General features: G+C 41.2%; 2 protein-coding genes across 3 annotated transcripts in view; both read left to right on the plus strand.

Moving 5' to 3' along the window:
• Positions 1–5,417, plus strand: part of AP1G1 (adaptor related protein complex 1 subunit gamma 1) — an 80,019-nt gene extending 74,602 nt beyond the window's left edge. Inside the window, exon 23 of the mRNA XM_055305465.1 lies at positions 1,225–5,417. Coding sequence (XP_055161440.1) covers positions 1,225–1,326 — 102 coding nt within the window. The 3' untranslated portion in view covers positions 1,327–5,417. The remainder of the gene's footprint in view (positions 1–1,224) is intronic.
• Positions 5,418–9,209: 3,792 nt separating this feature from the next.
• Positions 9,210–24,334, plus strand: part of PHLPP2 (PH domain and leucine rich repeat protein phosphatase 2) — a 70,606-nt gene continuing 55,481 nt past the window's right edge. Inside the window, exons 1-2 of one of the 2 annotated variants that reach the window (XM_055305314.1) lie at positions 9,210–9,338; positions 16,174–16,442. In XM_055305314.1, the coding sequence (XP_055161289.1) occupies positions 9,240–9,338; positions 16,174–16,442 (368 nt within the window). In that variant the 5' untranslated portion in view covers positions 9,210–9,239. Of the gene's footprint in view, positions 9,339–11,410; positions 11,446–16,173; positions 16,443–24,334 lie in introns of those variants that run through there. The other variant, XM_055305315.1, reaches the window with a different exon arrangement.

Raw genomic sequence — 24,334 nt, forward strand, 5'->3', positions numbered from 1 at the left:
ATTTCATGACCCTAAGATCATGACCTGACCAGAAACTAAGAGATACCTAACCAACTACACCACTCAAATGCCCCTTAGACATTTTAGTCTTTACACAAGTTGCAGTCTAGGGTAAAGAGTATCTTTGGTCCCCATATATCCACATTTACTACTATAATTATTATGTGTGCACAGTAAAAATTGAGGCATTTTAAATGCATTAGCCAAATGAAAAGTAGCTTTGGAAACAAATTAAGAGGAGCCTGGGTGGCTCAGTCAGTGAAGTGTCTGTCTTCGGATCAGGTTGTGATCCCTAGATCATGGGATTGAGCCCCATGTTGGGCTCTCTGCTCAGTGGGGAGCCTGGTTCTCCCTCTCTTTCTGCATGTGCTTGTACTCTCTTCCTCTGTAGTAAAATCTTTTAAAAAAGGAATAAACTGAGATGAAGCAGTATTTTCATTATATCTTCTCAAAGAAGTAAATTGACTCCACTTTTAATAGCAATCAACTAGTTTTCAGTTTTTGAAAATGGTTCAGAGAATTTCTTCACTTTGAAAGATTTCTAGCAGTGTCTCATAACCCCAGTATGATTTCTTCCTTTTATAACATTTTGCCTTTCCTCTGCTAGTCACTGTATTTTGAGTATCTGCCTATAGTACAAGCACAGATTCCTTTGATGACCTGATACATAGAGTAAAAATTTCCTTAGTGCATTAATGTTTGAAATCTGCCACATAAAGTTAAAAGGATTTATAATTAGTTCTCTTAAAACAAATTCTGTTACTGTAAGTTAACTCTTTTATGTCTTGGCAACAAAATAAGTTTATGTTCACATGTACTATTGGTTTTACAGACAAAGCAACAGTATTTCTGAGTGTAGAGCATAAGATGAATATGTTTACCTCATTTTTCTGAAAACTTGGATACAATCGTTGAATCTTTTTGAGAAGCACTTAGCCAGCATTACTCTGAAAATGCTCCTGAGTGGTTCTGTCCTGTTATGCAGTTTTAGGATTGAAGCTGACAATGTGTTCTGTAAATATATTTTCTCTACTTGACTGCATGGAGTTGGCCAGAGTACTAGGCAGCAGTGGTGGTGGTTATGGTTTTTTGCCTGTATGTCATTTTTAAGAGACAGCTTTGCCCTAAAATAATTTCTCTGAGATTAAAAGTCTATTTGTGGACCACACAGATTCTAGAGATTTCCTTTCAGTGCATAATTTGTGATTCTCTGTTCTTCTATAGCAACAGCTGCGAATGCGGATCAAGCTCACATATAACCACAAGGGCTCAGCAATGCAAGATCTAGCAGAGGTGAACAACTTTCCCCCTCAGTCCTGGCAATGAGGGCTGGCACCATTCTCATTCTTGTCCCACTCAATCAAAGGAACTCTGGGAAGGAGGTTGTGATCGCTGGCAAGTCCCCCCCAACTGTACCATGGGCATGAGGAGCTGAAGAGAACTGTTGAGGATTTTCCTGAAGTTATTGCTGACCTTAAAGCATTGTCAAAGACGAATCTCCTCTCCTCCACTGTTGAGGCCGGCTGCTTCTGGAGGCTACTTTGCACTCTTCCTCCTCTTCTCCTTTGTCCGCACTTCTCCACCCCTCCCACATTTACAGCCAGAATCAACATTCCCTGGGCCCCTGAGGAAATAAGCAGCTGGTCTGGAGGAGAGGACTGGAATCCATGGCAAGAAAACACTCACTCTGTCTCTGCAGCAAAGAGTTATCCCTTCTTTCTACTGTGTTGTTCTGTGGACTGGGCGAGGTGGGGTATTCATTCCTCACTATCTGGGTTACCATCTTCAGGCGCTTTTTACATCAGGCATTCAGAATGGAAATGTTAACAATGGACATTAGGGAGCCCTGCCTTTTTCTACTGGTTCCCCCAGTGTTTGAGAGAGGCATTAGGCTCCTGGTAGCCTTTTCTGTGCATTGCTGTATACACACAGACACACACATGTATGTATGTTTGTTACCAAGACCTGGGCAGACCTGGAGAGGTTATTTGTAAACACTGGACAGATGGAGTTAAAAAGAGATTTGGCATGAAGGATATGGTGCTCTATTTGTAATAGAAACTCCCAAGGCTCTTCCAGCTCCCCTTTCTCTCCATACTTTAGCTGTAGTCACGAATACTCTCCATGATTTTCAAAATTGATTCCCCTGAAAGTGCAAAGTGGACAACTTCTAAAAGGTATATTAATAATTATTAATGCCCCTGTTCCCACAACAGATATTAAAGTTTCTCCTAAGCCCATAACTTGCCTGTTGAACTGTGGTAAATGGGTGGAAAGAGGAGTTTGCTTTTTAAGACCAGACTCCTTAACAAAAGCACCTTTGCCCATAGGAAGAGTGAGTATCAGACTCACCCTAGAGCATATTGGAGTCATCTTCTCCATTACTCCAAATCTTCCTTTTTATTTCCTGAGCCTGGCTTGGACCTTGGCATTCCGTTTGAATTCCTTCTTCTAACTGGAACATTTGTGTTGTATCTGTAACACTGGCACTGAAATAAAGACCACGCGGTTAAAGAAATCTTTCCTATATTGTACTTTATGGTGTTGGAATGAAGCCTTGTAGCTTCCTTGCCCCCAGTGTGAGAGGAAGTCCTTAAGGACACCATACGGAAAAAAAAAAAAAAAAAGGGACACCATACAGTAGGCATATCCTTTCCTGAGTCTGAGAAGTTAGTCTCATGAGAGGCCAGTTTCATGAATATCTGCATCAAAGACCTGAGGTCTGGAGTTTTTTAACTAGTGAGAGTGCCAAGTGCTGTTTAGAAAGGACTCGTGTTATTAAACTTTAACACTGAGTTACTAGAATGAGGTAAGGTGACTGGTGGCACATGGTGAATGTACTGTGTATGTTCAGGTACACGGGCACCATGTCTCATGTACTAAAGAAGAAAGGAAAAGTCAGGTCCACCTTGCTCTTAAAATGTTTGCAGTCATTACTGTATTGAGTACAGTATGCTGACTACTTTGGCTTTCGTCTTAAACTTGGATTCAGATACCCCCCCCCTCATTTCACCAAGCCTTTACTTAAAATCAGTGTCTTGTCATATCTAGCTCTGTATCAGATGCTAGGTTATTTCTAACATTTGACAAACTGGGGTTGAGCTAAAAGGCTCCAAAGGGAAACTTTCTGGTCTTATGTGTATAAAAGAGCAAGATTTCCAAAAACTTACTCTACTGGGCAAATGGTTGACTGAGTCAAGAACAGGATATTATCTTGTGCACAGATTTCAGTAAAGGCAAGTGTGGACTAGTGTATGTTTCAGACAACTTGCTCTGCCTGTGCAATGAAGAATAGCCTTTAAAGAATTCTTTGCAGACTGATTTCATTGGATGGATACTTAATGCTGTGAAACATGATAGGATTAACATAATATTGGTGGATTTCTCGAGTAGAATTTATCTAACATTCCTCTGGGTTAGAGGCTTTATTTTCTCTCATGTTAATAGTTGACCAGCTCAAGTTTCTTTAGTTGGACTGAATTGAATATCAGAAATCTGCCGAAGACCATGCATGCTATCAGACAGTGCTAGCTAGTGGAGCTAGAAAGGGTCTATTCTAGTAACAAAGCATCTCCGTGGGTGATTATAATTTTTTTGAGGTGGAGTTCTATGATTATCCATGGCTTTGTCTAGACAGAATACAAATCATGGCCTTAACGCAAAGGGTGCTGCATAGAATATTTGAAGTGATTTTGGAGAGTGAAGCTGAGCACCACACTGAAGAACTAGCAGCCAGAAAGCTGCCTAGGATCCTGACAGTTGTGAAGACTTTTGCAAATGATCGGATCTTTGAAGGCTTCAGCGTGCCTTAGTTTCTAGGATCAGAATTAGTTCTTGTGCTTGGCCTTGCTGCTAAAAGGAGAAATCTCTTAATTTCTATGAATACTTAACACATTTCAGTAATTTCTTTCCCTGGTATGACCATGCAAGGGGGAGCAAATTTGGATAGATTTACAGCATCAGAGCCATTGTAAGGAAAGAGTGATTTCCATGGCTGTTTTAATAACCCTAGGGTGATAAGCAGTGAGCCTCCACATACTTGGACAATTACACATGCACTTTTACCTCATTTTTCCCCCCTTCTTTCAGAGTAGTGTATTCTATCACTCCCAACCCCTGCACCCAAGTAATCCTAAGGGAGAATTCATCTAAGTAATATAAAAAAAATGTAGGAAGGGTGCTCTACCCAAGAAGCTTCTCCCACAGTGCTCTGGTGCTGTTACCTTGAGGTGATTTGGACAGTCAATGGAATGTTTTATGCTGTGTGTAGTGGTCATCGGTTCATTTTAAGGTCTTTATCATTTAAAGAAACATTCCTCAGTGTAACTTTTAGGAGGGAATTCTTTCCTCTTACTGGTTAAAGATGTGGTACATGCCCTTTATTTGTCCCATTCATATAAAAGAGAGTAGACCTTTAAACTGTTCAGGATTAACTGTTTGAGTATTTCCATCTACTGTATAACATGCTTTTCATTTTCAGTTCTCTTAGAAGAGGTTGGAAGTTAGGGGATACTGTTTTTGAGGTTCAACTTTATTACTTTCTGCATTGGAAAATACTTGGGCCATGAGAACTAGGGGGAAGAAAGTGTTTGTGAATATTTTTTCCTAGTGAATGTATTTTATCTACATTGTCCAACACCGAGTGAGAATTAGAGCAAAAAATGGATAGTCACGAATTTGTGGTTGGTAGAGAGGTGGTACAGGACTGTATACTCAAGCGTTTGGGGGTGGGGAGGGTCACTTGAAGAAGGAAAGTCCTGAAGTTTGACCAGCTTTGGCTCAGGAGGGTGGGGCTGCTTGTAGAAGTGGAAGTCAATCACTCTTTTTCAAGCAATAGTAGTGAGTGGGCTCCATCTGCAGGGTTCCAGGACCCAGGACACCTAAACAGAAGAACGTGCTGAAGCAGCTTGCACAGTTGCTTCAGAACTTCCTTGAGGCTGATTCTGGCCTCAGGATGGAGCATTGGAGTTTCTTTGTTTTTTTTTTTTTGGAACCTGCTGTTGCGCTTTGTGTGTTTTGTTTTTTTTTTTCAATTTGGGGGGGGGGGCAGGGCGCATGGGAAGGAGTTTCTGAACTCTTTCCTTTGTGAACTCCCATTGTGTCCCTGTAAAGTCCCTTTTCTTTCATAATTGTTGTAAGTTACATTTTCATTAAGCCCCATCACATCTTCTTTACTGTAAAAATATTAAAAGGCTGTTTCTAAGTGGGACGGCTAATTCTAATTATTGCAGACATATTTTTGAGATGTAAAAAAAATTTAAAATTAAATGATAAGTCTTAGAGGTGAGTGAGGAATAAAATGGATGTAAACATTTACATTGGGATGCATTAGAATTCTGCTGTGTGTATTGTCTTTTGGTTGAAACAAATTATGAACAGTGACTAATAATAAAAAGTCAATACTCAATGATTTAAAATTTGCTTCCTTGCTTCTTACAAGTGCATTAGAGAAGCCTTGAATGAATTCTTATTCCAGAGCTTTGACCTAAACTTACCTGTTAACGTTTTTTACACAGAAATCTCAACCTAGAGAAATTTGAGCAACCTAAAAAATACTTGCAGTTTACAGACAGTCAAAAGTGCAATTGGGAATTTTAAATAATGCTTACTTCTCCACATGGGTAAATTTTCAAACAAGGCAAAGAAATTGTATCAAGGTGAAATGTGTATTTAGGGGTGGCCATGGTTTTTAGTTACAAGTTTCTATTTGTAAATTATGTTTAAGTATATCTGTGACTGGGAAGAAGGTTTTACCAGCCAAAATGAATTCTATTTTATGATCTATTTTATATGAATTCTTCCATAGAAGTAAAAGTGGTTGGATGTAGGTTTTCTATCCATCAGGGGTGATCCCTGCTTTCCCTTGATTGTGAAGGGGGAGAGCATGTGAAAGCCCCCTAAGTGAGGAGAAAAAGAGAAGCCTTGGCGTTTGTTTAGTTTATGCAGGAGTTGCCCTTTGGCACTGTCTGATAACTGACATTTCTGTAATCTTTCCTTGTATGTGGCTTAGTTAAAATTCATCTTTGTTTCTAATATTAAATTTAGTTAACATGTTTATCTGCATATAATTTCATGTAGCAGGAAATATAAAAACTACAATAGAAAAGTTCAACCAGTAATAGACTTCAGTCATTTACTCAGCAAATACAGAGAATAGTGTTCAGATTTGAACTTCAGTCCAGAAGGACCGAATTAATTTGATCACTTTTCAGGGTTTTCCATGCTATTTCCTCTCCTAGTTCAATTGTCCCCATATTTTGAAAATATATTCCTTAAAACCCTGAGGCCAGGTAAATACTACCTGTTTCTTTGGAACTAAAATAAAACATATCTAAATCTGTTTAATCTGTGGTAGAAATAAGAGGTTTAGGCTTAAAGATGACTTTGTGATCATTAAAGGAGTGGGAACTAGCTATAAATAAGTGAATGTGGTAAAACCTTATGGCTCTTCTACCACATTTTGGCAGATGAACTTTTCTTCTCCAGACTTTTTGATTTTATAGTGAGGGTTAGGAAAAGCTCCTGTGATAAAACGTATGTATGTCCTTTCCTCTCCGTGGAGGGAGAGGTATGTGCAGCTGCTTACAGGAACGATACAGAAGAGGAGGCAGTAATGACTTCTCTGTCTCTTGGCTTGATCTAAACAGTAATTTTTGTAACGATGAACCTGCAGTGAGGGCAGATGGATTTTTGCACAGAAATTCCCAGAGGAATTTATTTTTAGGGTTAGTCTCAGCTGTTTACCATTTCCAGAAATTGTAGTTACATAACCCTTGGCATACATAATGCACATTGCCTTGAACTGGGGAAGAACATGAATATGTGACCTTTGAAACAGTATAAAATGTTAATGGCAGTACATGACTTGAAAAAAAGAATCAATTGGTTGATTCCTGAATTGGATCTTAAAACATGGAGACCTTTAAAGAGCTACATCATATGATTTCCCGCAGCATCTGGGCTGGTAGTTTTTTTGTTTTTGTTTTCCTTTTGAAAGAGGTACTACTGTTGTTGATGAAAGAAGAAGTAGCGAATACATAACTTTCAGCATATGCTTGTATTCTGAATTGATGCATTAGCCTTTATTACATTAATGGAGAAAACCAATCTACCACCACTATTCCCCAGCACGAACTCAAAATGCTGGTCCTGGGATAAAATCCTTTTGGTTCAGGTGATCAATCAATAAAAAGCTTCTTATAAGATCAGGAAAATGTAATGTATAAAACCTCAAGAAACAGGCTTTTAGAAACACTAATTCTGGACCACATTTTGGTCTTTCCGCTCTGCCCTTGGTCAAAGTCCACTTCTCTTCCCATATGGGTACCTATAGCTTGCATACCAGTGTTCTTGCTGGAAGAAGTTACCCAGGAATCATTGAAATGGGAATCAACTCCTTTTTTTTTTTTTTAAGATTTTACCCATTTATTCATGATAGACACAGAGTGACAGAGAGAGAGAGAGAGAGAGAGGCAGAGACACAGGCAGAGGGAGAAGCAGGCTCCATGCAGGGACCCCCACGTGGGACTCTATCCTGGGTCTCCAGGATAACGCCCCAGGCTGAAGGCGGCGCTAAACCACAGGGCCACCAGGACTGCCCAGGAATCAACTCCTTTAAGTAGCTTTCTTAAAAGTAGTTTCAAGGTGGAAGACCCAGGAGGTAGTCAACCTAAGAGCTTTTTTCACTTTATATCAGACTCACAGAAGTCATTTTTGATTTTAAAATGAGACTAACGAAGACTACTGGAGATTGGGATTTTTGGTATAGGCAAAGTATCTCATGTGAAGGGAGAAAGTAGTGACCAAACTTATATCGAATCAGAATCTACAGGAGTCAAATTTTGTTTTGGGATTTAAAAGATCTCCAAATGGATACATATCCTATAGTAGAGAGGGGACACAGACTGTACTGTTAGATCTCAAATTCTCTTGTACTAAGCCTATAATTACAATATTTTAAACATACAGTTGGTATGGACTAGGCAAGCTGGAGCAGTGGATAGGTGATAACCATCTTTACCAATTGTTCAAAGATCAGGGAATTACTGATTTTTTGGTGCTTAATATCTTAACATGTTGCTTGAAGATTCATTAACACCTGTGTAAGAGGGAAAGCCCTAAAATCCAGAAGTCTAAAAGGTTTCCAAGGAAAATTTAGAGTAGAATTAAGAGTAGAAGAGTTCCTCCACCTGAGAAACTGAGTAAATCTTGAATTTGGAAGATCAGAATTAGAATGAGGATGGCTCCTATGAATCCCTACTAAGCATTTTGTGTACATTCACAAAATCTTGATAGTAACTGCTAGATACTCATTTCTATTTCACCGCTAAGAAACAAAGGCTCAAATCAAGTAAATTGCACAAGAGTATAGGTGTAATAAGAGGTAGAGCTCAGATCTGGAATCAGGCTGTCTGATTCCAAATTTGGCAGTCTGGCTAGTCACAAAAGTACCATCACTGCAGGAATTAAAATAATTAGCTTTTAAGGATTTTCTGAATTAGCCTTGCAAATAATAAAATGGTCTTGGACCATATTATGGCTTGAGGCAGAGTAAGGAATTCTGGTACTTTTACCGAAAGGAGGAGAAAAGTGAATTAAAATGTGGCTGGGCGGTGAGTTGACATCTTGTACACGAGGTTGGGTCGAATTTGCTAAAGAACATCGTGAGCATCTGTAATAAGGAAGAGAAACGGCCCTGCTAAGGGATATTCTCAACAATCCATTCAGTGGCTTAGCATGTGAGGGTGACAGGCCAGTTTCGAAGCAGAAAGAGGAAACATCAGGGAGAGGTAAGTTACAAGAGCCACCCTGAGCGCCCGGCGGGTCCTGTCACTACAATTGGCGCAGACGCCCCCCTGCCCCTAGTCCGTCCAGCCGGTACCTCGGAGGCGGTGGTAGCAGCAAATAACCCTCTCGGCCGCCTCGGCTTGGAGGGCGGCTGGGGGCGCAGGCCCAGCCTGGTGGAGGCGCCCGGCTCCGCCCGCCGGGGTTGCACCGCCGCCCAGCCGGGCTGCGGCTCGCCGGGCTGAGCCGGGGCAGCGCCGGGCCCGCGGCTACGCTGGTCCCGCGGGGCTGCGGGCGGGGCGGGGCCGCGGAGGCGGGGGGGCGGGGCGGGGCGGGGCCGCGGGGGGGCGGGGCGGGCCCGGGGGCGGGGCGGGGCCGCGGGCTGCTCGCGCGCGCCGCCGAGGTCCCGCGCGCCGTCGCGCCGGCCCGGCGTCCCAGTGCAGCCTCCGCCGCCGATGGGGGAGGTGGAGCCGGGGCCCGCGGGCCCGCTCGAGCCCCCGGAGCCGCCCGAAGCGCCCGCGAGCCGCCGGCCGGGCGGGATTCGGGTCCTGAAGGTGAGGCGGGCGGGCTGGGGAGGACACCGGGGCGGAGAGAGGCCGCCCCCGCCCCGCGCGGTGGCAGGGCGGCCGGCGACCCCCGCGCCGCGTCAGTGTGTCCGCCTCGCCGCCCGCGGCCCCGCAGTCCGGCGGGGGGCGCCGCGGCCCCGGCCCCGGCCCCGGCCCAGGCCTCCGCGCCCGCGCCCGCGCCCGCCCCCGCCGAGGCCGCAGCCGCCTCCGGCCCCCTCGGCTGCCCATCCCTGGCCGCGCGCCACCCGCCTCGCAGGCCCACGCCTCCGGTCCGCCGCCCGCCCGGCCGCCGCCGCCCGCCCGGCTGCTGCGGGACCCGGGGGCCCGCTCGGCCGCCCTCGGCCTCGTCCGGGGCCGGGGGCCGTCGCGCGGGCCCGAGAGCGCGCCGGGAGTACGCAGGGCTTCTCCCCGGACACCTGAAGGCATCACCCCGGCGGGAGGACGGCGGCGGTGATTGGCCGGGCGCCGCCGCGTGCTCGGGGCCGCGCCGGGTGGAGCGGGCCGGCTCTGCCGCGGGGCTCGCCGCCCAAGTTAGGAGCCGGCCGCCGGCTCTGAGGCTCCACCTGCCCGCTGCGGAGGGGATCCCCGCAGCAGCCGGGTCTCGGGGAGGCTCCGGGCGCGCTGCTGCAGAGAGGAGGGGTTCGGCAGGAAGGGCCTTCCTGCGTGCGGGAGCCGGGCGAGGCGGCACCGGGAGCGGTTATGCAACAGGCAGCCGGCGGGGCTTGGGGGCAGGCGCTGGGGGGAGTAGGAGGAAAATGAAAGCAGATGTTGGCAGGGCGGGGAGTGGCGGAGCCTTGAAGGGGATGACAAGAAGTTTCGATGCACAAGAAATGAGGGGTCGGGAGGGCGACAGTAAAGATGGTTTAAAGGAGTTGTAGGGAGACCAACTGGATAGAGTTTTCTGCTGGCCTCTGAACTAGTTGGAGAGGAATTTTTCTGTAGGTCAAGTGTGTAGACAAGATGTCCCGATGATAATAGAGTTCTAGAAGCGGAAATCAGCAGGATTTAAGACTTGGCCCCTGAGATGTAAGAGAGAAAAGAACATTTAGAGGTTTTGATGTCTTTCAGAAATACTTTGCAAAAACAGTGAAAATACACGATGTTAAAAAAGATGTATTAAGTAATAGTTGTCAGTTGGAATTAAGGATGAGCCCTGTACATTGAGATTATTCGTAGGACACTACTACAACGTGGGAACACTGGAAAAAAAAAAAAAGTGGATGTGAAGCATCTGGTGAACCCATCCATGAAACCACATAAAATAGAGCTCTGTAAAATATAAGACTTTTTTTTTTTTTTGCTATCATCTCCCAGTCTTAATGCAGACTTAAAGCAGTAACTTTTCATAGTTTATTCTTTACTTCTGCCTACTTCTGCCTTGTACATGTTTATTTTAACTTATTTAACCATAAGTTTAAAATATAATGACTTTAAGGCTTTTAGATACTTACTTAAAACTGTAAGGTCATCAAATGTAAATTGTCAATGAACTTTAAAAAAAAAAGTTCTGCTGTGGCTTATCAGGATATGGCAGGTCTGAGAGATAGGTAATGGCCTCTGGCCTAGAAGATAAACAACCTTGGCTTTTTTTATGACAACTTTTTGTGGGGGAGGGAATGAATTGATGAGAGATGGAAGGAACTGAGAAAGGAGGCTCTTGATTCAAGGGTCCTGCCTTCCTAGACTTTCAGGAAGCCGTCAGATTTACCACTGGTTTCCCTGGGTTCCAATGTGGTAACCATTAGAAAGACTCCAGAAATTGATCTTGATTATAGTACTGAGTTGGTGTTATGGGAGGTTGATAGTGTCTAAATGCTCTTGCATCTCTTGCTTTATTGCATATGGTCAACACTTTAAATAATCTTTGCAAATAAATGGGATTGGCTATGGAGAATAGGTGCTGCGTGTTCTACATACACAAAAGTTTCCTTAAGTAGCAGAGTGGTTGAATTTTGTGCCAGATGAAGCTGGAAAAGAGTATATGGATAGAAGTCATAATTTCCTACCTGTTCTTTGAAGACCCTTTGGACAAGGCTTATCGTTCTTTTTTGTAAAGCTTTTATACTAACTGCGAAGTCATGAGCATCATTGTCAGGTAATATAGATCTTCATAAAAAGGCTACTATAACTAAGCCAGTATAATTTAGCCATATTCGATCTAGGTCCATCATATGGGGTATTGGGAAGTTAGCCTCAAAATCTAATTCCAGATGTATTTAGTGAATTACTAATTAGAGTGTACTCCTTTACTGTTGTTGTTGGAATATAGGTGTAGTATTTGTAATATTCTTAAGATTATTGGTAGTAACTTTGAAGAATAATTTTCCAGATGTTTGCTACAATTTTGGGATTATTTCTTTACTTAGACTATAGAAGATAGATCATAAACTGGACTGCAAGTGCCATGAAATCCATTTTTGTCAGTACTGGTTTCAAGTTTGTACCCAAATAATGTGCGTTTATGGTTTTTAAAAATCAATACCAAGATTTTTAATAAACTGAAATATTCTTCTTCTCCTTACCTGATCCCACTCTTTCCAAAATATTGCTTAACATGTATATTCCTAGAGATGAGCCCATATTGTTTTAAAGTTTTGAATGCAGGAGCATATCTCCTACCTTACGGTATTTCACATTCTAATAGAACTCAGCAGGGAGAGTTACTTGAGCAGACTTTTTCCCATACATATCTTAGAGTTAATTGTATGTGGGTGTTTAATAGTTTATCACCTTTGAACTGATCACAGCCCTCATGTTATTTTCATTTTTAGAGAGTTAAAAGCTTAAAACTGAAGTGGGTACTTTATTCATGGCTTCTAAAGACTTGGAGTTTTTAGAACTATATTTCAATCTTTTTTTTTTTTTTTAAGGGAGAGTGTGGGGGAGGGGCAGACAGGGAGAGAGAGAATCTCAAGCAGTGCAGAGCCTGATGAGGCTCCCTCTCACCATCCTGAGATCAGGACCTGAGCTGAAATCAAGTCAGACGTGCTTAACCGACTAAGCCCCTATTTTAAATCTTAAGTGTGCTTTTACACTTGTTTGATGTGAAAGGTGATTATAGACCTGTTCCTTTTAGAAAAGTTTGTCAACAGTTTTTATGTAAGAGTAAGGGAAGCAAGAGAATCTTTTTAAAATCTTAACAATTTCAGTGGAACAATGATTCTAAAAGCTGAAAGCATCAGGACAGTACTGGCCTTTCCAGCAGTTATCTGATGCTTTACACAGTGGAGAAGGAAGCACTAGGTAATTCAGCAATAGCTAGTAATAGCTGAACAGTTCATCTAGATCTTTGCCAGAAGGCTATGCTTGCTTGGTATCTAGGCCTTTTAAAAATGCCCATTGAGCAGGTTTAAGAGAATGATACCCGCTAAAGGTCTAACTCAGCAGTTTATCTTTAAAGGATGGAATATATCATATAAATAGGAGATACATTCTTTGACCAACAACACGTGTTTCAGTAAAGTTCTTAAGGAATTTATAGTCTTTTTATTTATTTATTTTTTTTCTGGTGCAAAAAGCGTTTTTATTAAAGCACAGGGACAGAACCCATGGGCAGAAAGAGCTGCCAGGGATTTATTGCTGCCTTTTTTTTTTTTTTTTAAGGGATTTATGGTCTTAAGGAAAATGGATAAACACATTTTAAAGATTTTATTTATTTATTTGAGAGAGAGAGCACAAGCAAGGGAGGGGCAGAGGGAGAGGGACAGTCAGATTCCCTGCTGATCAGGGAGCCTGACATGGGGCTGGATCCCAGGACCTCGAGACCAGGAGCCAAGCCAAACTCTGCTGCTTAACCAATGGAGCCGCCTAGGCACCCCTATTAACACATTTAAAAATGACTTAAAAAATTCTTTTTTCAAAGATTTTATTATTTGAGAGAGAGAACAAGCACAAGCAGGGGAAATGGCAGGGGGAAAAGGAGAAGCAGACTCTCTCCTTACTGAGCAGGAAGTCCCATGCAGGCTCCATCCCAGGACTCTGGGATCATGACCTGAGCCAAAGGCAGATGCTTAACTAACTGAGCCACCCAGGTGCCCCTAAAAATGACTTTAAAGATCCTCACAGAAGAAAAATCATGGGTGAACTAATATAATAACTTCCTGGGATTTTTTTTCTTGACTTTTCTAAGATTGAGAAGATCATTGGGCCATTATTTGACCTTAAAAAGTTTTTTAAAAGAAGCTTTTTGGTGGTTCTGTGGAATAGTTATCTACTTGTTCTCAGTAATAGTGAGCAAAATTTCTCTCTGCTCAGTGCAGAATGGAGAGCTTCTTTGTATAAATATTACTGTACCGTGTAGAATACTGTTTTAGATGGGCCAGTTGATCTTTCCCAAAGACTAAAAAAGAAGGAATATTTAAAATCAGTGATAAATTATTCAGTGGCTAAAATTACTTGATATAAATATGATGGCCTTTGTCTTTATAAAATAAGTACTTGAAATCCCTTTGTTAATTCTGAGATGTTCAGCTTTGAGAAAATGCTTTTGTGGAGAAGAGAGACCTAGTTCCTACCTGTAACAGGGGTTTATCCTACTTATCTAAAGTTAGAATCAGTAATAATCCTCATGGTTTTGAATAGCTATATTCAAATCCTTAATATCTGTAAAACAGTGGATTTGCCTGTTATCCTTAATTTAAACAACGAAGCCATTCTCACTTATATTTTTCTTTATTCCCACATGGAAATAAATACCTTCTCACTTTTCCTTCGCGTTTCTTTATCATCTTAGAAATTGAATTTAAGATGCCATAATTACCCTCAAGTACTTAATCTCAGTAATTACAAACATTATATTTGCTTTATTTATAGGTATTTCTGACTTCCGAAGAGGAGTAGTAGCAAAAATCTTTTTTTTTACTTTGTGGTTGGTAAAAGGATTTTAGGGTTCTCTGTATAGAAAGAAGACTTTCCCCTCAAGTTTGTTCAACTTCTTGCCAGAGCAAATTGGGCTAAAGTACAGACTGGGAATACATTCTGTGATGTGATGTGATGTGATTTCTGTGAGTTCTGTGTGCATCAGTGTGCCACTCAAGTATTAAGGCCGGACTGTAATAGATTCTCAGTGTAGAAGAGAGGAGGAAACATCAAATGCATGGTTAAAACACATTGTGATCCCTGTAGTAGTAAACATGAGGGTTCAAGGTGAAGAGGTTCTGCTGTGGAGAGAGTAAAGAAAGTCACTAATTCTAGGTATGCAGAGAAAATGGGGATGGGAGACATGGAAGGCCCCACAGGGAAGAGTGACACGTGAGTAGAGTTTGAAGGCTATCTAGTCAGGTGGACAAGATGAAGAAGGACATTTCAGACAAGTCACAGAATTGTGGAATCGTGGTACATTGGGAGGGTTAAAAGCGGGATATGACTGAAGCAGTGATAGGTATGGAGAATGACATAGAGAAGTACAGCAGTGTATTAGAGGAAATGTCTTTATATTAAACTTTTTTTTTTTAATTATTTATGATAGTCACAGAGAGAGAGAGAGAGAGAGAGAGAGAGAGAGGCAGAGACACAGGCAGAGGGAGAAGCAGGCTCCATGCACCGGGAGCCCGACGTGGTATTCGATCCCGGGTCTCCAAGATCGCGCCCCGGGCCAAAGACAGGCGCTAAACCTCTGCGCCACCCAGGGATCCCGGAAATGTCTTTATATTAAAGGGAACAGGGGCGCCTGGGTGGCTCAGTCAGTTAAACGTGGGATTCCTGGTTTCAGCTCAGGTCATCATCTCAGTTGTGAGCAGGTGCAGGGCTCCGTGTTCAGCGGGGAGTCTGCTTGTCCTTCTCCATCCCTCCCTCCTCTCTTGCTCACTCTCTGTCTCAAATAAATAAAATCTTGAAAAAGAAAAGGGAACAGAAAAGCCCATCATAAAAATAGAGCAGGTCAATATTGATCTTTAGAGACTTGTCATATTGCTGTAGCAATTGTTTTTACTTTGAGATAACCACAGTGTGTGTGAATTTCACATACCTAAATTATCAGATGCAACACTAATTTGTTTGGAAATGATGAGAATGGAAAGAATATTTGTGCAGTATTCTGTACTTATTTGGGATCTGAGGCAGAGGGTCAGGACCCTAGAGAAACTTGAAATTTGCATTGTAGAGACATGTACAAAAATGTTTAATGCAGCATAGTTTCTAACAGTGAAAAATTAGAAACAAACTAAATGCCTTCAACAGGAGAATGAATAAATTGCAGTGTATTCATATAATGGGATATTATTCAAATGAGTGAGCTGGGTGTATTAGCATGACCAGTGTTGAACCAAATCTAAAAAATGGCAGGGTGAAACATAAGTATGGTAGGATTTAAAGTTCTAAATCATGGAAAATAATTGTGTTTAGTTTATAGATATGTACCTATATAGCGAACATATAAAAATGCATGGAATAGTGAAAACAAATACAGTAGAGTGTTTCTGGGGAGAGAGGGAAGGAAACGGGACTTAGATGGGGTATTAGGTGACTTGAGCTAAATGTGTAGGAATATATTGTGTGTATGTTCTTTAGAATAAGGATCTAAATATGGAAATAAATATGACAAAATTTGTGAAAGTTAGGTCGTAGGTAAACAGATGTTTTATTATTCTTACATTTTTTTGAAAATATAAGAACAAGAAAGGGTTAGACAAAGTGTTGGACAGAGCCATAAGCAGCTGGCAGGAGAGAAAACTTTTCAAGCTTAGGAATGGGCATGGCAGGTGTGGAAGGCCTCATGACAGGAGGTGGTAGTGGATAGAGAGTGGAAAGGTGGGTTGGGGACTAAACATGTCTAACTCAGCCAGACATTCTAGCTAATGATTTCTTTGTCTTGATGTTTTTTTAGAGAAATATGAAACGCAATGGGAGCAGGAATTGTTTGACTAGGCGAAGTAGGTTTGGTTCTCGAGAAAGAGACTGGCTGAGAGAAGATGTCAACAGAGGTTGTGTTTACCTTTATGGAGCAGACACGACCACTGCCGCCACAACCACCTCTGCCTCCGCCTCCTCTGACTTACATCTTGTCCTGTGCACCGTGGAGACACCAGCATCAGAAATCTGTGCTGGTGAGGGAAGGGAAAGTCTTTATTTACAACTTCATGGAGACCTAGTCAGGTAAGGTCTCACCCCTCTAACTCTGTTGCAGTGTAAGTAATCTCCATTTCTGCTTGGAAGTGGGCTTTAGGATTTTAATTGTGCTTAGAACTGATAATTGATTATGGGTCACTAGACTTGAAATAAAGACTTGTCCTTGGCATGCTGAAATTATGGTTTTGAATTTAAAAGCTAGCAGTGAAGGAAAATTTGATAGTTACTTCATTTGGGTTACACACGGGTCAAATATCTAAATTTAAAATAAATATTTTAAGGTTATTTAAAAAAAATAGGGGTGCCTGGGTGGCTCAGTTGGTTAAATGTCTGACTCTTGATTTTAGCTCAGGTCTTGATCTCAGGGTCATGTGTTTAAGCCCCAACACCTGAGAATGGAACCTGTTTAAAAGAGTTATTTAAAAAGATAATATGTGTAAATTGAATGAAATTGAAATGTATGGAAAGAAATAGAATAAGTATAGAGGTTCGTGCATAAATAAGTATGTGTCTATATATAAATTTAAAATTAATGGTGCTAGGGACACCTGGGTGGCTCAGCGGTTGAGTGCCTGCCTTCAGCTTAGGGTGTGATCCTGGGGTCCGGGATCGAGTCCCACATCAGGCTCCTTGCAGGGAGCCTGCTTCTCCCTCTTCCTGTGTGTCTGCCTCTCTCTTTATGTCTCTCATGAATTTAAAAAAAAAAAAAAATCAATGGTGCTATATGCAGCACATTATTGACTTGAAATCTCTTAGAGATCTTTCCATCTAATTTTCATTTATTTAATGGCTGCATAATATTCCATTTTATGAGGCTACATCATTTTAGTGGATCTCCTATTAATGGACATTCAGGTTGTTACCAGTTTTTTACTTCTACAAGCAGTGCTGCAGTGAATATTCTTTTACCTATGATAATTCACCTCTGTGGAAGTAATCTTGTAAAATAAAACTCCTGGAAGTGGAATTATTGGGTCAAAGCATATATGCATTTATAATTTTGATACATATTGTCAACATTTCTTTTTGTAGAAGTTAAACTTCAGCAAATAATATAAAAGTATGACTGTTTTCCCCTTTCTCCAGAACATGTTAGCATTAAATTTTATATATAAATATAGATACATACTCATGCATGATACTTGCTTGTGGGTAGAAATGATTGTTAGTGGTTTTTAAATTAGAGAATTATAAAGTCAGAATTCCAAGGACAAATCTTCTTTCTAGCCTAATGACTTAGATTCTTGCAAATCTGATAGGAATTTTATTTTTGTCATTTTAATTTACATTTATCTTAGTAGAGCATATTTTCAAATCTTTTTTTTAAGGATTTTTATTTATTCATTTGACAGAGAGGACAAGTGGGGGGAGGGGCAGAGAATGGGAGAAGCAGACTCCCTGCTGAGCAGGGACCCTGCTGCAGGGCTGGATCCCAGGACCCTGGAATCATGACCTGAGCCAAAGACATTTAACCCACTAAGCCATCCAGGTGCCCAGTAGAGCATATTTTCATAGGTTCAAATGCCACTTGTGTTCCTTTAAAAATTTTTATATGACTGTGAAGGAGAATGTTCTCATAGTATCTTTTACTGTGCTTATGAACTCTTTGCTTCAATGTTAAAAAAAAAAAAGACTATTTTTTGAATTAGACATCGAATAAGAGCTAATGCAACTGACCATTGACTTTCTCTCCTCACTCTTCCCTGTAATAATAAATGTCCCGAAACAGAATTCAAAGCTGTAGATTCAGTACTCTTGAAAGTGAGAAAGGAAGCTCCCACTTACATCTCAAAATGTGGTAATAATAGTAACACCTTTAGTTGAGCTAAAAATTGATGTAATTTTAAAAGTCTAAACTGAGTTTTATTTACTATGTGTTCCATTTAGGATTTGGACTAATTCCTGAAAAAGTAGATTAGCATTTGAATGTTTTCTTTGTTCACCAGTTAACTACATTTCCTAAATCCATTTGCAAAACGAAAGGATCAGACTAGGTGATCCTTAGGCTTTTCTAAATCTTAACACTGATTCCGATCTAATTTTATCAGGTGGAAAGCCTTGACCTACATTAGAGCTGGTAGTGACTGATGGAGTTCATGTATTTAAACCTAAGACTTACTCATTTGTATACTAATGTATTTGATACAGAGATACTAGAACAAAACTCCTATCTGAATTTGCTTGCTACTACTAATTGTGTAGTTAATCCAAATGTGAAATTATATATTTTTGTGAATCTAAGTTACTTAAAATGGAGAGTTTGTTTTAAAGATTTTTATTTATTTATCCATAAGAGACACAGAAAGAGAGGCAGAGACATAGGCACGGAGAGAAGCAGGCTCCACGCAGGGAGCCCGATGCGGAACTCGATCCTGGAACCCCAGGATCAGGCCCTCAGCCGAAGGCAGACAGCCACCCAGGTGTCCCGAGAGTTTGTTTCTTTCTTTCTTTTTTTTCTTTTGAGAGTTTGTTTCTTTTTAGCCCTGTGGCCTTGATAATTTTTTTAATTTTTTTTTTTTATTTATGATAGTCACACACACACACACAGAGAGAGAGAGAGAGGCAGAGACATAGGCAGAGGGAGAAGCAGGCTCCATGCACCGGGAACCCGACGTGGGATTTGATCCCGGGTCTCCAGGATCGCGCCCTGGGTCAAAGGCAGGCGCCAAACCACTGTACCACCCAGGGATCCCTGGCCTTGATAATTTTGTAATGAAATGGCTCTTCATAGATCTAATTGATTAGAAAATAATGAAAACAAAACAAAAAAAGAAAATAATGAAACACTATTGAACTGCTCTTTGAAAAGAATGAGTATGTTCTCATTGCTGGAGGAGAAGCTCAAGAGGTGTCGTCACTCAGCCAAAGAAAGATGACACTGGTGATGAGGATAGATTTGAGCTAACATCGAGGGCTTCGTTTTGCTAGGTCCAGTGTGCTTAGTTCTTTATGTACGTAATCTCATTAAATCCTCACAGTAACTAATTCCAAGAGCAGTTGCATCCTTTCTTTCAGAGGAGGAAAAGCGAGGCTTTGCAAGAGGTCCTACAACCTGTTCAAGGTCAAGCAGGTACTGCCAGGGAGTTGGACTAAGGAGGTGGTGAACTTTGTTCGAGGAAAGGCCTTCCAGGAGAGGAACTAGTACTGTGTCCTTTACTCAGTTTCACTCCTTAATCTTATGATTTAAAGATCTTTTTTTAGATCTCTTACTCAACTGTTATTGCTTGAGTTCAGTCTTGTGTTATCTAATCAGAAGAATAGATACTTTCTTCATAATAGCCTGTGAGATAGTTGACAATATAAGGATATAAGGCACTTTTTTTTTTTGCTACTTACTGAAGTATAACATAGTCATTGTAGACATTTTGTCAAATGAAAAAGTATAAAGAGAAATAATAATCTTCAGTGTTTGTGCTTTTTGTAGATTACCTCACTTAATCCTCACAACGATCTTGTGAGGTAGATACTATTTTCATTTCATAGATGAAGAAAATTTTCTTTTCATAGGTGAAGAAACTTTTTAAGGATAAACCCTCTCACCCAAGATCGCTTGTGGCAGTCACATGGGGGAGCCACCAGATGTGGGGTGCTCCGATCTACAGCGCAGGCTGTGAAAGAATTCACTCAGGGCAGAACAAGAGAGAAAAGTTGGTTAAAAACACTGCAAGGAAGCAGTGAAAGCAGCAGAGAGATTGCCCCAAGGCAGTGGTGAAGGCAGGCTAGAGTGAGGGAGGATGGGAGCATATAGAATTTTCCCTTTCTTGGTGATCTAGGAAGGGTGCCTGGCTGTAATTGGTCATTTAGGGCCTGTGGTTATTTCAGGGGGGTCACTTCTGAGCCTGTTTGCATTGCCTGTGTTCAGCCCCATGGTCCCTATGGGCCCTTCCTCCTTACTCAGCTTCCACTGCTTGAGCTTGTTACCTCAAAGCTGCCTCTACCTCACTGAGCTAATGAGTGGTGGAGCTGGAATTTGAACTCTTGTGTTCTGACACCAGATCTCCTATATTGACTCCCATACTTACTCCCCCCCACCCCTGCCACTCCGATCTTTTTCAAAGTGAATGTGTATGTAATTTTTAAAAATTACATTTTGGGGCCCATACCATATATTCAATTTTATTTACTGCATACTTCGGTTAATTTCCTGTGTCATGAAAAATTCTTTAGACATCAGTTTTATTTGCTACAGGGTATTCCATTTTACAGAAATACTGTAACTTGTTTAAAAATTGAGAAATAATAGGCAGTGATGATTTAGAGCTTGGATTCTGGAACAAGCATGTGTGGGTTCATATCCTGGCCCTGGCAGTCACTCTGCAAGTTACATGATGCTCTATGCCTTAGTTTACTAATGTGTAGAATGGAGGATAATTGTATTTACATTATAGAGCTATCATGATGGAAATTAATTACACCTTGTGAAGATCAAATGCATTAATACTTGTAAAATAGTGCTTCTTAAACTCTATAATGCTCGCCTGGTGAGCTTGTTAAGATACAGAGTCCGACTGAGAAGGTCTGGGTGGGGCCTGAGATTCTGTTTTAAGCTTCTAAGTGATGTGCTTCACTTTGGGTGGCAAGGAAGTAAAATGCTGACTATCATGTCTGACACCCAGCAAGTGCTCAGTGCGTGTTACCTCTTTAGATTGTTTCAAATCATTCAAATCTTAGAAGTGGTGTTGTGATGACTAAACCTTAGTTCATGAATCTTTATATTGTTGATCTCCCTGGGCTCCATGCTAGAAATGGGATTACTGGGATGAAATTTACCGCATTTTTTTTTTTTTTAATCACCCATGACTTCCTTATTTCCCTTATTTCCGTACTGTTTTTCAGTCATGGACTTGTCACTTCAGTAAAACTGAAGGATTGCTAATTTATAGAATTGTAGCACTTGAAGGAACCTGAAGAGGTCCTCTATTAGACAAAGTCTAGTCTACTCAACTTCATGACCCCTCACCCCTCACCCCCTGCCCTTACCATTTGGAAATATGTCTGGGGCAGGGTTTGCTGATTTTCCCAACTACGAGGGAGAGTTGCCAGCATTTAGCGGGGCATGGGCCACAAAGGCTTAATGTCTTCAATATGTGGGATAGACTTGTACAACCAGGAATTGTCTTGCCCAAAAGGCCAGTAATTTCCCAGTGGGAATACCAGACCATTTCCCTTTGTTTCATAAATGTGAAACAGACCTGGAGAGGGCGGGGGGGGGGGGGGGGGGGGGAGGGGGGGGATAGAATGTTCCTCCCGCTGCCTGGTCTGCTGCTGTCCTAGTCCATTACTCTTAGATGATAATATTTGGTTTGTTTTTTTATTGAACTGTTTGATAACTGACTCACTAGTGAAGTTTAGTGTAATCATTGCCTTCTACCTGAAAAGTTGTAACTAGATCATATATGACAAAAGTGGAGTGTCCCTTGGCTCATGGTCATATATTTACTTTTATTCTTAGTCCTCAAACTGAGTAAGATTTCTGTGTTTGATAGACTATCTTTTAAGATAAGCTAGGAGACAGTAAGATTTTTATAACAGAAAATACCCTTGGGGTTTGGGATCTTGCATTCTAATTACTTTTCTGTCCTTGACCCGATGGAGTGACCTTGTGCAGGTTACTAAAATCCTGTTTACCATATTCTGACATTGTGAAAGTGGAGTGAATGATACTGTTTCAGGATATGTACTGACCTTGATTGCTACTGAGGAAGGAAAGGAGGTTTTTTGTTTTTTTTTTTGCTTCATATTTCTGATATTTTAGAACTTAAAAATCTGTTATACATTAATTTTTGTTAATTTTTTTACATTTTATTTTTTTTAAAGATTTTATTTATTTATTCATGAGGGACACAGGGAGAGAGTCAGAGACATAGGCAGAGGGAGAAGCAGGCTCCATGCATGGAGCCAGACGTGGGACTCGATCCTGGGTCCCCAGGATCACGCCCTGGGCTGAAGACAGTGCTAAACCGCTAAGCCACCTGGGCTGCCCATTTTTACATTTTAATACTAATGTGAAATCAGCTTGTATTTTATAGTTGTTGATGGGTCATAGTTTAATTGGCAGTGTTTTTTTCTTAATGGTTATTGCAATACCATTTGGTTTACTACAGTATAGTTCTGATACTAACCACCCAAACTTTTCACAGACTTCACAAGTTAAAGGGCATGGTCCCCAACAAGATTGCCCTTCAGATTATAGCCACACTTCTGACCAACTGGAGATTGGTCATGGGGGTACCCATGACCCTTTTAGGTTTAATAATTTACTAGAATGATTCAGACTCAAAAAAGTGTTGTAATTATGATTACAGTTTTAGTAAAGGATAATAAAGAATACAAATCAGGGATCCCTGGGTGGCTTAGCAGTTTAGAGCCTGCCTTCAGCCCAGGGCGTGATCCTGGGGACCCGGGATCGAGTCCCACGTCTGGCTCCCTGCATGGAGCCTGCTTCTCCCTCTGCCTGTGTCTCTTCCTCTCTCTCTCTCTCTCTCTCTCATGAATAAATAAATATAATCTTTTAAAAAAAAAAAGTACAAATCAGAACTAGCCAAACCCACTACCACGAGAAATGGCAAGTATTAAAAAAAATAATAAGCCTGGTTAGAAAGGACCCTGCCGATACTGTTACATTAGAAATGATCATGACGATGTTAAAAAAAAAAAAAAAAGGCTTATCCATCAAATTGGCCACGTGGTTACAAATCTGCGTGCAAAGTCCCTGAGCTCGGGTGCCAGGAAGGATGAGATTACTCTCCTCTTGCTGTACTTATGTGTCTCATCAAAGTTCCATGACAAACATGTACAAATTTTTAACAAAAATTGGAGAAATTAAATAGGAAGCAGTATAAATGGTTATTGAGGGGAGGTTGAATGATGAGCAATGCCTCATTTGTGTTATTGGAATAAATGTGCTTAATATATGTGTTATTGGAATATATGTGCTTAATGAGCAGGGCACACATAGGGCAAGGTCTGGGAGGGTGATAATCATAGAACTTCCATGCCCTCTCCCTTGTCATCTTCCCAGCACATCTCCCCTTGTTCACTGACCACAGAGTTCCATGGAACTTCAGTACAGTTGGTTTTTTTTTTTTTTTTTTAAGATTTTATTAGTTTATTCATGGGAGGCAGAGACATAGGCAGAGGGAGAAATAGGCTCCCTGTGAGGAGCTTAATGCGAGACTCCATCTAGTACCCTGAGATCATGATCTGAGCCGAAGGCAGATGCTCAATCACTGAGCCATCCAGGCACCCCTTCAGTACAGTTTTTAGTAGCATTTCATTGAATAGGCTTGATTGATTCAATGACCACATGCTTGGCCTTTGATCTCCAACTCTCTTCCTTCCCTATGTATTCAGGCTGGCTCCAAACCCCAACCTTCTCTTCACTTGGTTGATCTTTATGGTTACCAGCCCCTATCTTGAGTCATCTCATCTGTTAGGGGTGATGCCAGGGGCTCATGAATGACTAAGATACTCCTAATATTCAGGAAATTCCAAGGCTTTAAAATTTCCCCCCAGGAATCAGGAACGAAGACTAGTGTAAGATTCTGTATTATACAACAATGATAGGCACAAAATAATGTATCTTTCAAATGATGGTGTATTAAACTGGAATACAGTAATTTAAAAACATTACTTTTTAGGTTCTTCCATGCAAAGTTAAAATATAAAGTGTTTTGAGCTCTCTTCTGCATAAATTATTTTAACTATATAAAATAATGCGGTTTACCTAAAAGAAACTAGGCTTTGTAATGAAACCAACAAACCTTGATGCCACAATGTACTAATGGTATGACTGGATCTCATTTTCCTTATTTGCAAAACAGGCATAGCTTTATAAAATGTTGAGCACTTTTCAGCATAGTGTCAGGCATGAAATAGATATTTATTGAAGTATCCTTATTATTGTTGTTTGTATTATC

The sequence above is a fragment of the Nyctereutes procyonoides genome, unplaced genomic scaffold (assembly GCF_905146905.1).
Source record: "Nyctereutes procyonoides isolate TBG_1078 unplaced genomic scaffold, NYPRO_anot_genome, whole genome shotgun sequence".
Classification (NCBI taxonomy): domain Eukaryota; kingdom Metazoa; phylum Chordata; class Mammalia; order Carnivora; family Canidae; genus Nyctereutes; species Nyctereutes procyonoides.